Source organism: Asterias rubens, chromosome 20 (assembly GCF_902459465.1).
Source record: "Asterias rubens chromosome 20, eAstRub1.3, whole genome shotgun sequence".
Lineage (NCBI taxonomy): Eukaryota > Metazoa > Echinodermata > Asteroidea > Forcipulatida > Asteriidae > Asterias > Asterias rubens.
This window is the reverse complement of record NC_047081.1, coordinates 7,722,849-7,740,896: the sequence shown is the minus strand read 5'-3', so window position 1 is coordinate 7,740,896 and position 18,048 is coordinate 7,722,849. Positions and strand designations below refer to the sequence as shown.

The 18,048-nt window shown below is 40.4% G+C and overlaps 1 protein-coding gene across 1 annotated transcript; it reads left to right on the top strand.

Annotated features, from left to right (window-relative positions):
• The first annotated feature begins 9,106 nt into the window (after positions 1-9,106).
• On the top strand, positions 9,107-17,734 carry LOC117304040 (rhodopsin, GQ-coupled-like). Its single transcript, XM_033788517.1, has 4 exons — positions 9,107-9,207; positions 11,724-11,857; positions 14,141-14,219; positions 15,858-17,734. The coding sequence occupies exons 1-4, from the start codon at positions 9,110-9,112 to the stop codon at positions 16,930-16,932; spliced, it is 1,386 nt and encodes a 461-aa protein (XP_033644408.1). The 5' UTR covers positions 9,107-9,109; the 3' UTR covers positions 16,933-17,734.
• The last annotated feature ends 314 nt before the right edge of the window (positions 17,735-18,048 follow it).

Genomic DNA, 18,048 nt, shown 5'->3' with positions numbered 1-18,048 from the left:
TTGGTTGATAACAGTAGGCCGTAATCAATCAATCATAATACGTTTATTCAATGTTGCACAAAGTGAATAATACAGAACGCTCATTAAATAAAAAGGGTGAACTTTAAACAAATGTCAACATCTAAGTCCGGGAGAAGCAACATATTTTGTTCCACAGCCTTAAGACTTACGAAAAGACAGACATATACATGAAAAGACAGGACATTATAACAGGCGCGAAGACAGAAGTAATTGGACCACAGCCACCTCTTCAATACTTGTCTTGTTTATTTATTTGCAGCTTAAACTGTTCTTCCACCTTGTCGCTTTTATTACGAACTCATTGTGTCATCTGTCATTTTGTCTGTCTATCTGGTTGTCTTGTTTTCTTGTCTGTCTGGCTGTTTTTTTTACAAGCTCATGCTTACCAAAACGGCCCGTACTCTATTTATTTATGTTTACTCTTACTTAAAGGCAGTGGACACTATTGGTAATTTCTCAAAAATAATTATCAGCATAAAACCTCAATTTATTGGTAACGAGTAATGGGGAGAGGTTGATAGTATAACACATTGTGAAAAACGGCTCCCTTTGAAGTGACGTAGTCTTCGAGAAAGAAGTAATTTTCCACGAATTTGGCTTCGAGGCCTCAAGTTTAGAATTAATTTGATTTTGAGGTCTCGAAATCAAGCATCTGGGAAGAACACAACTTCGTGTGACAAGGGTGTTTTTTCCCCGTTCATAGTTATCGCGCAACTCCGACGACCAATCTAGCTCAATTAATATTCACAGGTTTGTTATTTGATGCATACTTTGAGATACACCAAGTGAGAAGACTGGTCTTGGACAATTACCAATAGTGTCCAGTGTCTTTAAAGATATGTTAATTGGCTTTACTCCGTAATACATGTAATTGTCGTTATTCTTTTATGAGGGTATGGATTGAATCGAATCGAATCGAATCGAATCGAATTGAATTGAATTGATGTGAACCAGTTGTTGGTTATACAACACACTGATCCGCAGCCGGACGCAATTTTGTTTTTTTGCAGTAAAGAATATTGCCATCATCCTAAAAAAAAATTGACTTTGTTTTCTTCTTCAGAATTCCCTTTTTTTAATCGATTTCTAAGGAGGACAATTCCCTCTAAAAAGCACTACGGCAATGGTATTATATGATGCTCAAAGCCTACACAAAGGACCAGAACTCATCCTAACTTAGGACTGGTCCTATCTCTTAGCATTGCCTAGGACTAGTCCTAAGTTAGGACTACCTTTGTGAAATCCACCCCTGGGGAAATAATAGATACAACAAATACCCACCTTTTAGAATGGCAACTCAAACGGCAGTAAAGGCTTGTTTACTCTCCTTCTAAAAAGATACAGGGTTGTTTAATTAGTTGTTTTTAGTTTACACTTAAAGGGGAATAATTGCATAGTAAATGTGCCCCTTTTGTGGGAAATGTTATGTTTAATTTGAATTTAATTACTTTCGGCATAATTTTTCAGGAGTAGTTTCCCCACTGTTTTTCCCCAGAACCGACACTAATCACTAACCATAAATAGATATTTACATGGTGTCAACGCAAACCTCTCCTCTCTAAGTTAGTAATCATATGGGTTCTCACCTTTGAGCCTCTAACTTTGAACGAATGAAACGGGAGCTTTAAAGACACTGGACACTAAAGGTAAATGGCCAAAGAACAGTCTACTCACTTGGTGTATCTCAACATTATGCATAAAATAACAAACCTGTGAAAACTTTAGCTCAATCGGTCGTCGAAGTTGCGAGATAATAATGAAAGAAGAAACCCCCTTGTCACACGAAGTTGTGTGCTTTCAGATGCTTGATTTCGAGACCTCAAGTTCTAAATCTGAGGTCTCGAAATCAAAAATTAAATTAAATTAAAACCGCGTGTAGTCATCAGACAAAAAAAAGCCGCAATCACGACTACAAACATTGTAACAGTATACCGTGTGCACCGTCGACTCTCTAATGTGTTTAAAATCTGTGCACAGGTGTGGTGAAGATGAACACCGCTTGTCTTTGATCAAAAGTGTCTGCTGTGAAGCGGTCTCATCAGCCGGGCCAGTCGAACCAGCTGCGACCGCTTAGAGTTAAAAGCATCTTAAAGATAACGACAAGAGAGCCGAAGGGTATATAACTGTCTCTTCTCTCAGGAAGTTGGCTGGTTTTCGATGAGGGAGGCAGAGGTGACGAACCCGGAAAGAAGACTGATGAGGAAGCTGAGACGATGATGTTGGATTGACGACATGTTGACATTCTTCTAAACCATCTCGCTATGTCATCTAAGACGTTGGGGAATCTCCGACACTCTTACGTGGATACTGCTGTTTATGTTTTGGACTTATGCATCTGTTTGTAGTGGTAAGTTTTCATTATTCAATATGACAAGTTGTGTGCAGGGTAGACTGCTTTTTAAATGGCAGGCTGAGTGTAAAAGTACATTACAATTTTAGAAGAGAAACATACTTAAAGGCAATGGACACTATTGGTAATTACTCAAAATAATTATTAGCATAAAACCTTACTTGGTAACGAGTAATGGGAAGCTGTTGATAGTATACAACAATGTGAGAAACGGCTCCCTTTGAAGTCAAGTTTTCCATAAAGAAGTAATTTTCCACGAGTTTGATTTCGAGACCTTAGAGTGAGATTTTGAGGTCTCGAAATCAAGCATCTTAAAGCACACAACTTTGTGTGACCAGCGTGTTTTTCTTTCATCTCGCAACTTCAACGCCCAATATTGAGCTCAAATTTTCACAGGTTTGTTGTTTTACGCATATGTTGAGATTCAACAAGTGCGAAGGCTGGTCTTTGACATTAATTATACCAATAGTGTCCAGTGTCTTTAACGTCCTTTTAATCGGGGATAAAGAATATTGGTTTTGGTTTTATCCTTACATCGATGTGTTTTAGCACTGTACAGTCAGTACTTTCCCCGAGTTATGTGAGACGGAAACAAATCAGCTGAGGTCTCGAATTCAATTCAGATATTTTATTGAGAAATTACTTCTTTCTCAAAAACTACGTTAATAATAATAATAATAATAATAATACTTGTAATGCGCACATATCCACCCTGCTGGGTGTTCAAGGCGCAGTAAAACCAAAAACAAAACAAAAACAAAACACAACACAAAGAAAAACAGACACAACAAAATTAGTCATTGAAAACCTGTGACATAAGATAAGTTTTGAGAAGAGACTTGAATTTTGCGGTACAAAGACAAGATCGAAGATTAAGTGGTAGAGAGTTCCAGATGCGTGGCGCGGCTGAAGAAAAGACCTGTCACCCCATGAGTGTCGAGACTTGGGTCCAATGAGGAGAAGCATGGAACTTGATCGAAGATTCCTTGATGGAGTGTAAACTTGAAGCAGTTCAGAAATATAGTGGGTAGCCTTGTCATTTAGAGCTTTGTGGACAATGAGCATCAGCTTGAAGATGATTCGTTGAGAGATAGGGAGCCAGTGTAGTTGTTTCAGAATGGGGGTGATAGAACAGGATTTTCTAGACAGTGTCACAATGCGGGCAGCAGTATTTTGGAGCCGTTGAAGTCGAGAAATCTGGTTGTTAGGAAGACTGTAGAGAAGAGCATTGTCGTTGACGTTACTTCAGAGGAAGCCGTTTCTGACAATATTTTATACTATCAACAGCTCTCCATCCATTGCTCATAACCTAGTAAGTTTTTATGCTAATAATCATTTTTGAGTAACTACCAATTGTACCCAGTGCCTTTAAACACATGAGCGAATTTAAGTGTGTTTAACCAGGCGTTTAATTTAGTGTTAAAACAAAAACACTTGTTTTCGGAGTGTGGGTTGAGATTTGTTATGTAACAAAATCAATTAAACCATCACTTATTAGTCTTTAAGATTTGTAATGGTATACCTGTAAGATTGGGGCAACTCAGAGCGAAAACAGGTTTCCGGTAAGCATCTTGCGAAATTATTTCGTCTGAAAACAGGTAGAAATGTTTGAACCTCAAAAACTCACAGGAGATTTGAATTTCCGTGACGTTCATTTGTGAGATGCGGTTGGTATCCGCTCTCACTGCAACTTAAAACTTGCACGAATTTGAGGTTCTTATTTGGAAAAAAAAGTACGTCGTCCATACTTTGACGACTGTTTTCTCAACGTTAGACACTGAACTAATTTGACTCTAAAAAGTAATTTGACCCTAACTCAAAGACAATGCTAGCCATTGGACCCTTTCGGTTCAGAAAAAAAAAAAAAGTTCACAGATTTACAAATAACTTACAGGGTTTACAGAAGGCAATGGTGAAAGACTTCTCTTGAAATATTATTCCATGAAATGCTTTACTTTTTGAGAAAACAGCAAAACAATATAAATTCTCGTTAACGAGAATTACGGATTTATTTGAAACACATGTCATGACACGGCGAAACGCGCGGAAACAAGGGTGGGTTTTTCCGTTGTTTTCTCCCGACTCCGATGACCGATTGAGCCTAAATTTTCACAGGTTTGTTATTTTGATATAGAAGTTGGGGTACACAAAGTGTGGGCCTTGGACAACACTGTTTACCGAAAGGGTCCAATGGCTTTAAGAAATAAGCCAAACATTTTGTTATCGACTCTCCTTTCGGTCGAATAGTAAGAATCGCTCAAAAGGTCAAACTTACCGTGTCTTTTTTTAAAGAAGATTATTTCGCTCAAAATCGTACAATCTTTAATAATTGTATGCACAAACACAAAATCAACGAATATTTATAACTATTTTGTCAGTGTTGATTAAAGTTTGAAAATTAGCCGTTGAAATGTTTCAAATGAATTTTTGCGATACAGTATAATAGGCCTATAACATAATATTTTTTTCCAGAGCCACCGTAAATTGACATTACAAAACAAATCTTCTGAAAACGTAAATTTAAATCAAGGCTTGAATTTGCACAAAACCATAATCAGAAGGTTGTACTCGGTTTTTGAAAAGGTGTGAGATGCCATTGCATCTGTGGTTCGGACTGATCTATAATGCATTAAAATGGGCGCGAAATACTAAAACTAATCCCCGCTGATTGTCTGCTACACCGGGTATAAAGCTAGCGCTTGCATCCTTGAATATTATCACCATAAAGAAGAGTCAATGCTATTCGTTTTGGTTTACTTTGATTTAAAGGCACTGGGGTGGATTTCACAAAGAGTTAGGACTAGTCTTATCTCGAGTTAGGACCAGTTACTCGTCCTAACTTGGGACTACCCATGCAACTTGTATATCTCCTAGTCCACATTTAGGACTAGTCCTAAATCTTTGTGAAATCGACCCCTGGACCCATTTGGTTAAGTGTCAAATACTAGTATTATCATTTAGTGTATATCTATTCTGACAAACGCGGTGTGATTAAAGGCACTGTTTGACACTTTTGGTAATTGCAAAGACAAGTGCCCAACTTTAAAGAGCTCCTTAAGCAGCTCTATGAAATTTGGTCATGTATTCTCTAATAGTTTCTACCCTTTAAACACATGAAAATGTGGACTCAATTGGTCATCGAACTTGCAAGAGAATAATGAAAAAATCGCCAAATCTACGTTACTTCAGTGAGAGCCGTTTCTCACAATGTTTCATACTATAACAACAACTCTATACATTGCTCTTTACCAAGTAAGTTTTTGTGCTAACAACTATTTTAAGTAACTACCAATAGTGTCCAGTGCCTGTAAGTATTGATGGGGTCTGCTCTATGATGGGGTAAATGTATTTCTTTCTTCTGCAATCTGTGTTAGGTAGAACTTTTAAATGCCAACGCAATCTGCCTCCACGGGCCATGTTTTCTTACCAGCTTTAAAGACATTGGACACGATTGGTAATTGTCAAAGACAAGTCTTGTTACTTGGTGTATCTCAACATATGCATACAATAACAAACCTGTGAAAATTTGAGCTCAATCGGTCATCGAAGTTGCGAGATAACTATGAAAGAAAAAAACACCATTGTCACACGAAGTTGTGTGCTTTCAGATGCTTGATTTCGAGACCTCAAGTTCTAAATCTGAGGGTCTCGAAGTCAAATTCGCGGAAAATTACTTCTTTCTCAAAAACTAAGTCACTTCAGAGGGAGCCGTTTTTCAACCTATTATCAACCTCTCCCCATTACTCGTCACCAAGAAAGGTTTTATGCTAATAATTATTTTGAGTAATTACCAATAGTGCCCACTGCCTTTAAGGGGAGGTGACCGAGTCCGTCCTAATTTCCACGGTTTCAAACTATAATAAGCGAACCACGTGTCATAAACAATAAATTATGTCAACCATCAGACCACTCCAATTGTCACAAATTGTGTCAAAGGCGTTTGGAGCGAAGAGTAGATATACAGTCCACAGCCAGACTCGCCATTTCGAAAATTCCAGAAACCCCGGCTTCGGCTCCGTTCTCCTAGTAGAAACCCCGCAACGAAAGTGCACATTCTCAAAACAACAGGCGGAGTCTTATAGTCAAAGCCATAAGCCCTCATCGTAGTTTCGAAAAGGCCATAACTGTGAACAGTGGCTCGGTTTGCAAAAGACACAAGTCACAAAGGTTACAAATCAAACGTCTACTTTATGACTGTCCCAGACCTATAGAGAGATGTAGAGAGAGAAGGGGGGGGGGGCATAATTTATCGAGAAAACCGTCCGACCTTGGAGGAATCTGCGTGAGAATATTTCACATGCCTCCTCTCATCATCGCCATGGGGACGAGCGAGCCAAAGGGAAGCCATTATGAAAAAGCTGCATCAATTGAGGTGACTGGAGCATTTTGAGAAGGAGGTCGGGTCAAGGCATTGAGGTAGAAGTAACTACATGTATACATGTATATATAGATACTAATATAGTAAAGTTGCGAGGACAACCATGTACAGTATCTCATTTTGAGTGAGTGTTGGCTCTGGTTTTGAAAAGAGCCGGTGTAGTCTCGACGTTTCGAACAGTATACTCTGCTCGTCTTCATGGAGGTAGAATTAGAATAAGGGTCTGTGTACGTTTGGTATTAAGGACCCTGAACATGAATGCAAACAAAACTCACTTGGTATATACAAACATGAGCTGTGGATATACAGTAAAATGTTTTAGAGAAACATTTCACTTTGAAAAAGATCATCACTTCTTCATCCCCCCTAAAATTTGAATCTGAGAAGCGTTACAGTAGTAAACGTTTCTCGGATAGTGTACTTAAATTTGCAGATCATTCGTCTTTTCGTAGACAAAATATAATAACCGCTTCAGATTTTCGGCATTATCTCGAAAAAGTTATCCTCCTTTTGAAATTAAATTTTCACATGTTAGTTTTGTGGTACAAATCTTCAACTTTATATATAAAGAATTAAAACAAACAGTGGGTTCCAATTACCAAACGTATACAATCCCTTTAAAGGCACTGGGCACCTTTGGTTTGTCAAAGACCAGCCTTCTCACTTTCTCAACATAAAATAACAAACCTGTGAAAAGTTTGACTACATTGGTCGTGGAACTTGCGAGAGAATAATGGAAGAACAACCACCCTTGTCGCACAAGTTGTGTGCTTTCAGATGCCTTGAATTCGAGACCTCTTATTCAATTCAAACATTTTAGTGAGAAATTACTTCTTTCTCAAAAACTACGCTGCTCTAGAGGGAGCCGTTTCTCACAATATTATTATACTATCAACAGCTCTCCATATCTTGTTACCAATTAAGGTTTTCTGGCTAACAATTACTTTGAGTAATTACCAATAGTGTCCAGTTCCTTTAAATCAAGGGAGGGTTCATTGTTAGAACAAGGTAGATTACAAAAGTTGCCTTCTTGAAAGGTGGCGGCGTTGTTAACATCTAACCAGTCTGCTACCTAGTGTTTAGTTTCACGTGGATACTTATATTAACAAAATGAGAAACTGGACTCGCAGGGCCAGGGTAAACTTGCCGCGCCATTTGAAGCCCACCGATCACAATGTCTGTTTCTCGGCGTGAACTCTGTGACCAGCTGTTAAAGTAGGCACTCTGTCGCCACTAAACCCTCTCGTCATAATGGGTGCGTTCGTTTTGCTTCCCTGGGTCTACCCCGGTGTGTGGCGTTTTTTTCCCCCAGGACTAACGTGGGTAATTATCTGCACACGTTCGTCCTGGAAAGAAAAAACGACACACGACGGGGTCGACCCAGGGAAGCTAAACGAACGCACCCAATAATTACAATCACGTATAGACATTGGACATTGGAAGGTAGTATGCAAAGCAGAGATTTAAGGATGACAAAGAGAAAATGGACTAAAGACTGAATGAAAGTAGGTTGAAGTCTTGGGAGGTCGCACACAAAAATTTCTAGCGATGATATACATTTTAGTTACCATTGGCTCAGTTGGCTGGCCATTGTGATTGAAATCTCTTCAATACATACTGATTTTGTTGCCAGTTTTTGCTCGTCACACAGCATCCGTTTTCCTCATACAGTCGCGCTGCAATTGACGCCAACAATGTGTGAAGTAAAGCACTGCACGCGCCTCTAGCTCTGCCTGTGAACACAAAGTCTGCCCTAATAAAAATAATTTCTACCCTTTAAACACATGCAAACAAACGGATTACATCATACTCTGTTTCTCCATGGGGGTAAAAACAGAAGACTGATTGCATACTAGACTTGTGGACAAGCCCTTAAAAGCCTTTCTCGGTGGTAGCGTTGATACTCTCTCCGCGATACCCGCGACACTGGCGATGTTCTCTGGCCCCTGCGAGACTATACTGTAGCGCTGTGCAGACTCCCACTCTCGTTCTCGCGAGAGCAGTATGAGATCGCGGAGACCTGAATCATTACACTCCACCATTACGACTCGACTATCACCGCGACAAACCATTAACGACTTGTCAACAAATCTAGCGAAGTACTTATGTCAAGAACGAGAAATACCATCCCCGATTGACTTATATCGAAAATATGATTGATTTACAGCATGTTTCCGCCGCCCGGATCACCTACACCCACTCTTCTGACCTTCCATCTCTCTTTCCGTGTCATCAGTGCGGGTAGACTCCTTCCATCATCTTCAATCTGAAGACGTCTGTCTTCACTTCGTTGAGCCAGCATGGAGACGTTTATAGACCTCAACACCACCGAGGGGTTCCCCACGGAAGCCCCCATTCGGATGCCGCCTTTCTTGGACTACGGCCTGGCTTTCTTCCTCTTCATCGCCTTCATCTTCGGAGTAACTGGGAACGGGGTTACTATCTGGATTTTCCTCAGGTAAGAAACACTTTAAATGCACTGGAAACTACTTGGTTACGAGCGTGCAACGGGGAGCTGTAAAACAGTGTGAGAAACAGCTCCCTCTCAAGTAACGTATCGTTTTTGAGAAAGAGGGTTTCTCACTCAAATATGCTAATACTTCTGCCGTCGTTTTCATCAAACTCTTCCTAACTAAGGATTAATCTTAGGACTTAGGACGAGTTAAGTTCCATCCTCATAGACATGAGGACGCATTGAACCCATTCTAAGCTAGGAGGTGTTACTCAAGATAGGGTTAATCCTAGCGTTTGGTGAAATCGGCTGCAGGCCTAAAGCCTTTTACTGGGCATCTGAAACCACACACATGTGCAACAAGGGTGTTTTTTTTGTTTTCAATGTTCTCTTGCAACTTTGACGACCAATTGAGTAAACAAATTCACAGCTGTGTTAAAGGAACACGTTGCCTTGGATCGGACGAGTTGGTATATGAAAAGCGTTTGAAACCGTTTGTTATGAAATGCATATGGTTAGAAAGATGTTTTAAAAGTAGAATATAATGATCCACACAAGTATCACTCAAAATTGCACGGTTTTCATTTTACGTCGCGAACTAACACGGTCGGCCATTTATGGGAGTCAAAGTTTTGACTCCCATAAATGGCCGACCGTGTTTGTCGACGAGGTAAAACGAAAACCACGCAATTTCGAGGCGTATTATGTGTAGATCATTGTATTCTACTTTTACAACATCTTTCTAACCATATTGATTTTATAACAAACGGTTACAGGACGCTTTTCAAAGACCAACTCGACCGATCCAAGGCACCGTGTTCCTTTAAGTTATGCGTCTGTTGGGATCCCCAAAGTGAGAATACTGGACTTTGACAATTACCAATTTAATACCAAATACTGTTCTCGCCACACGACGGAGCATATTATCTGTTCGGGCCATCTGAGAAAAAAAATGTTTTTATTGAGAGGTATAGAAGGTGTATAAAGTGCGAAATAAATCACTAACGTGAAATCAGGCTTTCTGCTGCTTCTCACCCAAACACTCTTGCTGAGATGTAGAACAAACATCCATTCACAACTATTGTTGTTCTACTCCACGTACTGTATTTCTTTGCCTGGTACAACTCAGACACTACGAGCAAGCCCTTTTCAGCTTAACCTTGAAACATTTCAAATCTTACTGGTATAAACAGGACGACTGCATTGCGGTGACACCATATGCCTTTTTGGGGTTTCACCTTTGTGTGTCGACAAATCCCTAACAAAAACCCTAAGCCTTCTAACCCTGTACGAGAAGTATGGTTTTAGCATCGCCAGCCTTCGACCTTGCAGCTTAATAATTATTATTTTTAAACCATAGCAATCTCAAATTACGATTTGAAATACTCACAACAAGTAGTAAGCCACGTGTGATCCGTTTTGGATAGACCCAAAAATTAATTAAAAATTTGTTTTTGTGATTCAAACTTTAATCACACGGAGTTTCAATCTACTCTCCAGGAAAAAATAAAAATAAAAAAAATTAAATAAAAAAATGTTACACAAAAACACAGACAAATTGCAATTGCTGTTTTAGTCCAACTAATTTGAACTTTTCATCGAACCCCCCCCCATAACCAACACATTAAAAACACACAAAAAAAAGAATTATTACATGACAGATTAATTTTACAGAAAAAACAACAACTTGCAATTGGTGTTTTAGTCCCGCCAAATTTGAACTTTCTATTGAAAAAACAACAACAATCACCAATAAGAATGTTACACAATCAATTAATTTTACACACAAAAAAACAGACAACTTGCAGTTGGTGTTTTAGTCCCACAAAATTTGAACTTACCAACAATCAACAACAAGAATAGGCTACTATACACAAACAACTCTTGGCTTCGGTTTCAATTAAAATGTCTTCAGACTCGGCCATCAAACCTACCCACACAACTAATATGCATAAAACAAGTGACGAATAATAAACAAAACATATCGTATGGCGGGCCCTTTGCAATCCAATTCCAAAACTTAATTGAAAGGGATTAGGCCATCTAATTGAAACATAACTTAGAATGTTTGTTTCTCCCCTTTTTATTAAAGGCCCTAGACACCTTTGGTAATTGTCAAAGATCAGTCTTCTCACTTGGTGTATCTCAACAAATGCATAATATCAACACTCAATTGGTCGTCGAATACTGGAAGAAAAACACCATTGGCGCACAAATTGTGTGCTTTCAGATGCCTAGATTTCGAGACCTCAGCTGAGGTCTCTTATTCAATTCAAATATTTTATTGAGAAATAACTTCTTTCTCAAAAACTTATTGAGAAATAACTTCTTTCTCAAAAACTGCATTTCTTCAGAGGGAGTCGTTTCTCACAATGTTTTTTTTTACTATCAAAAACGGCTCTCCATTGCTTGTTACCAAGTAAGTATAATCTTTTTTTTTTTGAGTAGTTTCCAGTTTCCTATTACTAAATAATAGTGTCCAGTGCCTTTAACCAAAATGTTACACTTTTCTTTTTATGCAGGACGAAATCCCTCCGAACACCGCCCAACATGCTGATTGTCAATTTAGCCTTTAGTGACGTTGCCATGGTACTTACAAACTTTCCCCTCATGTTTGCTTCAACTCTCCAAGGGAGGTGGACATTCGGACAAATGAGTGAGTATCCCAACCTTAACACAAATTCTTCACGGTTTTTACGAGATCATTCAAGACAGTAGATAATATTGGTAATTGTCAAAGACCAGTCTTCTCACTTGGTGTATCTCAACATATGCATAAAAAACAAACCTGTGCAAATTTGAGATCAATCGGTTGTCGAATTTGCGAGATATTAATGAAAGAAACAACACTATCAAATTCTAAACTTGAGGTCTCGAGATCAAATTCGAGGGAAATTGCTTCTTTCTCAAAAACTACGTCACTTCAGAGGGAGCTGTTTCTCACCATGTTTATACTATCAACCTCTCCCCAATACTCGTAATCAAGAAAGGTTTTATGATGATAATTATTTTGAAAAATTACCAATAGTGTCCACTGCCTTTAACTTAAAGGCGCTGGACACCTGAAGACCGATCTAGCATATTGATCGAAACGTCGAGTTCAATCACATCTGATTGTTTAAAACATCAACCACAATTCATAGGCCCCTGGATATAATTATTTTCCCTGATTCGCCACAAACTGCCAGAGACTGTTAACTGTTACACCCTTCCTTGTGGCAAACCCATCACAGTATTCAAAAAATAATGTGTCAACTTCGTTAACGTTTTTGCCAGAAACTATCTTCGAAAAAATATATTATTGTTGTCAATCAACTACATTGAAGCGTGTAATGCACCGGGCTTAAAGGAACATTACATAATTGTTTTTGCTAGCAAAACAGTTGCTGGCAGTATTAGCACTTTATGTAATCCACCATATACATAAACTGACAAACCTGCAGAAGTTTGAGATCGATCGGCCATCTTGATCACGAGAGAGTAGTGAAAAACCGATCACAAATTTTGCATTGCATCAATGCCAAAACAAAAATGAATAAAACGCTGACTGAGCGATAAACTCCAAACGCGATATTAGATTATTTATTTCTCATCAAAATATGAAATTTCAGACAGAAATATTTCAAGGGATGCTTTCTACTATCATCCTCATTAGACCGTGTAAGTTTTATGTAAATCTGTGATCTTCACAATTTTTGTTTCTTACCAATTCTGTAACGTTCCTTTAAGTTCTGGGCCCAATGTCATGGCTCCGTCAACGTAAGGAAAGAATCGGCGCTTACGGGCGCAGAGAATTATGTGCTTTACGTCAAGTGCGTATACATGTACTCCACGTTACATATACATTCTACGCTTACACAGCTAGCGCAGAAATAAATTCGGCGTTTAGAGGGAAGGTACACGTTTGGTAATTACTCAAAACAAATATTAACGTAAAAACTGACTTGGTAACGAGCACTGGAGAGCTGTTGATAGTATAAAACATTGTGAGAAACGGCTTCCTCTGAAGTAGCATAGATTTTGAGAAAGAGGTAATTTCTCAATAAAATAATAAAAGACTTCTTAGCTAGAAGTCTTTTATTCCTATCAGAAAGCACACAAATTCGTCCAACAAGGGTGTTTTTCTCTCATCATTTTCTCGCAACTTCGATGACCAATTGAGCCCAAATTTTCACAGGATTGTTATTTTATGCTTATGATGGGATACACCAAGTGAGAAGACTGGTCTTTGACAATTACCAAAGGTGTACCTTCCCTTTAAGCGGAGAATTGTGATCGTAAGTGCGGAATTCGGCGGCATAAGCAGAACCCACAAGCTCGATGACGATCATGTCATCGAGCTTATGGGTTCGAATCCCGGTCATGTGCCCTTGAGCCAGATTATTTTTTATTTGCCTCTCTACTGTATCTAAGGCCTTTAGGTGGGAGTAGGCCTATGTAGAGTTTGATTTTGTGGCTGAAAATGGGGCATTCATTTTGTAGTGTGGTCCCAAGAGAGCTGAGAAGGATAACAGAAACGTTGTTGGCACATTGGCAAGGGCGGGATTTCACAAAGCACTCATCTAAAGATGGGTTGTCAATATCACCGTATTGGTATGTGTCTTGTGACGTCACACTTTGCTTTAGTAACTACGATTGAGTCGCAGTACAAATCAAGCTAAATTATCAATAACTGAGCCCTGGGCAATTCAAACAAACGTCATTGTAAAATGCACTTACAGAGTTATTATCGAACACCAAACGTTGAGACAATCTTCCCCTTTTCACTGCTGTCTTTCTAAGAAAGACCGTCTCTAACTTAAAAGAAGATCCAGGGCCATATACACACATGTGATCTTCATATATACGATCACCAAACAGTTACGTAACCTCAGTCAATATTTGACGCAGTGAAAGTTTAATTAAACTAAATATGAATCCCTGCTTACTCCATGTGCAGCTTGCGACATCTACGCTTTCTGTGGAGCCCTGTTCGGGTTTATGTCCATAACAACCATGACAGCCATAGCGCTTGATAGGTGAGTAACCATAGGAACAATATCTTGGTGTCGACACTAATTGCATGGAAGTTTTTGGCTATTGATGTAAAATGTAATGTTCACTTAGTCCACATATAATAGTTTGCACAAACTTGTCAAACAACAAGTTCTGGGGTCGATTTCACAAAGACTTAGGACTGGTCCTAACTTAGGACCAGTCCTAAGAGATATCAAAAACGTACAGCTAGTCCTAAGTTAGGACTAGTAACTCGTCCTAACTCAAAATAAGACTAGTCCTAACTCTTTGTGAAATCCACCCCTGGGTTTTAATATTTGCGTCTAGTCGGCTTTGGTTTTCCTAAGATTGTGAAAGTAAGTTTTTGTATTGAGTTAATGATCAATTCATGGAAATGAACACGAAGTGTGTTTGGAAGTAGAATACGAATTATAATTAGAATGGGCGACTTTCGGGACGCTTGGTGGCAGCAGACTTTCAGGTAAAATCCATTGGTCTTGGTAATGTGCGCATGCTCAGACCTACGTAAATAATGACAATTTACCTTGAAAGTCTGCTGCCACCTAGCGTCGCAAAGTCTCCTATTAGAATTAGGATTATTTATATCTATTGCCCCTGTATCCCAGACTTGCAGTCACTTCTATTATACGAGGAGACTTTCCATCTAGCAGGTTCGTATATAGACCAAAACAAACAATGGTGTGAATAATAGTTTACAAGCGGTCCCAAATACAGGAGACTCATAAGTGAATGCACTGAGCTTGAATAACTTCAAGCAACTGCTCCAATAAAATCTCATACCCTCGCACAAGCCTGGCATCATACTCTCATCGAGTCCAGCCAGTATACGAGTGAAAGTGAAAGTTGTCAACCACAAGTTCTTTTCTGAACCAACACGGTTCTTTTTAGAGTTAATTGAAAACTACTATCAATTAGAGTTACACGCCGCCGTACACATGGTGCTACCACAAACCTCACCTAATTATACCTCCCATCATGCAAAGTTTTAAATCCTATTTTAGCACAAGGATGCAAAGTTTCAAATCCTACTTGAGCACGGGGATTGTTTTTAAACCTTCCCGTTTCAAGAGATACTGTTTTATGTTTGTACATTTGTTTTCTTCCACGGATGGCACTGTGCACCACTGCTTTGCAAAACTATCCGTTTTCAATAATTGAGAAACATTACAGCTTGTCATCATATCCGAAAGGAAACCAGACTATGACTCCAACGAGCCTGGCATTAGGTTACATTGACTTTAAGTGTGAGTTTTTGGTCGTGTTCCCATACCCCGGTTCCGTTTGGATTAGACAGAACGAGGAGACGATTAAGTACATCGTTCTGCTCGGCAAAATCCTTTACTAAATCACCCATTCCAAAATACGACTTCGTTGCTAACGAGTCACGAGAGAACCGGCCATCAGATGAAGTGATGACGTCGTCAGAGTTCGCGCCATCACGTTCATGTGGGATGTTTTATGGCATAGCGATACATCATGACGTCGTGATACCAGTGCACCACTAAACCGCTCTGCACGCCAGTCACATTGTAGTGTAGTGTACAAAAATAGTTCAAGTCGGCACCTCACTTTACATTTGTGTAACCGTTCACCTCTCTTGTTTTTTATAATACATGCAGGCATGCTATTCTTTTCAACAGACACTATGTGATTTGTCACTCCATGGAGGCCATGCGCACAGTAACTAAACGGAGGTCCCTCTACAAGATCATACTAGTGTGGATCTACAGCAGTATCTGGTCCCTTTTGCCTTTCTTCGGCCTCGGGGCGTACGTCTTAGAAGGCTACGGCGTGAACTGCACCTTTGATTATATCGATCAATCCCTGAAGAATAGAATCTACGTGGGGACGATCTTTATTTTCGGCTTCTTCCTCCCGTTGACTATCATCATCGGCTGTTACGCTCACATCGCTTACACCCTCCGCGTGCACCGTCTACAGCTCTTGAGTGTCCAGAACGACCTGAGGGGCTCCGGTAACGACAAGGCGCAGGCTGCCGCGATCAGGAAGGTCAAGAATGATAAGATGGAGTGGCAGATTGCTAAGATAGGCATCATGCTCACCGTCTTATTCTGTGCGTCTTGGATGCCGTACGCGTCAGTGGCTTTTGTTGGAGAGTTCATCGATGTTAAGTTAGTGACGCCAATGATCCAGGTGATACCAGTTGTGCTCGCTAAGAGTTCCGCCAGTTGGAACCCGTTGGTGTACGCTATCTCTCACCACCGCTTCAAGGAGGCACTCCGAAACCGCTTCATGAAGTACTGCTGTGGTGGTATGGAACCCAAACGTCACCCCTCCACCACGCGGTCAATGTCAAGCGACAACCGCGGGAACACCGACTCGCGGGCCACCAGCGTTCGCTCGGTCATATCGGAGCCGGACAGACGGGAGCGGACCAACACAGTCATGTCGACAGTATCTTCACGAACCACCGAAATCGAGCTGGATTCTGGCCAGCAGAAAAGACCAGGAAGGAGCTCTTTGAAGGGTGGCCGAGATAGAGCGCAAAATAGCAATAATAACAACAACAATGCGGCAAAGGGCGACCAGAGGCGAAGCTCACTACCAGATACGTCACCATCGGGTGACACGGGCAACGTCAACCTGGTTATGGCCAATAAGTCAAGAGAAGGAGGCAGGGGACAAGACTCGTATGCAGCGTATGATAACCCGGCAGCTGTTCTCAATGAGAAAGAAGAGCTGACCAAGTTATGAGAAGAGAAGCTTTACAACACGAATCAAACCACTTAGCACATTATCATCATAATTATACTGACACATCGGTAACAATATATTGTATCTGATCCACAGAATGAGGTTTGGTTTTTATAGTTCACAAAAATAGATACGGTCCACATCACCGCAACAGTGGGTCTGAATTCCAGAGCAGAGCTGACCCAGTTATGGACCAGGCCACAAAACAGTGAGTCTGTGTTCCTGATCATTCTGACCCAGGACCCCAATTAATGACCAGGTTGCATAACAGTGGGTACGGATTCTGGATCAGCCTGACCTCGGACCCAATTTGGAGCAGGCCACATAACAGTGGGTGTGAATTCCTATTCAGATCTGACAAACGGATTCCAAATAGACCTGACCCAGTACCTTAACAAGGACCAGGGCACAATTTCATAGCGCTGCTTAGCGGCCGATTTTGTGCTTACTGTGCAATTTCCATTTAATAGCGCTGCTAATCGTAAGCACACGAAAAGGCATGGTAACCTTCCGGTGTTACCGCACGAAAATAAATGACGTCACAATACAAATCCACGGTAAACACGCAACATGGCCGCCCAATTGTTCTGCTAACCAGTGAAATACGCTAAGGCTTAAGGATTTTTTTCTCAGTAAGCACGTAAATTTGCTTACCGCTAAGCAGCGCTATGAAATTGGGCCCAGGTCACACAACACTGGTGTGTATTCCGGATCAGATCTGACACAAGACCCCATAATGGACCAGGCTGACCCATGACCCCAAATGTGGACCAGATCTAACCCAGGACCCTGTTGGACCAGGGCACGCAACATTGGTCTAAATTCCTAATCAGGTCGACCTTTGACCTATGGACCATAATCTGGACCAGGCCTCACAACAGTCGGTCTGATCTTCTGATCAGATCTGCCCTGGACCCCCAAATGGACCAGTCACAACAAGTGGTCTGAATTTTGAATAGACCCAATACCCAGGACCGCAATAACAGTGGCTCTGAGTTACTGATCATATCTGACCAAGGATCCCAATATGGACCAGCGCACACAACAACACTGGGTCCAAATTCCTCATAAGATTTGATCCAGAACCCCAGTATGGACCAGGCCACAAAACACTGG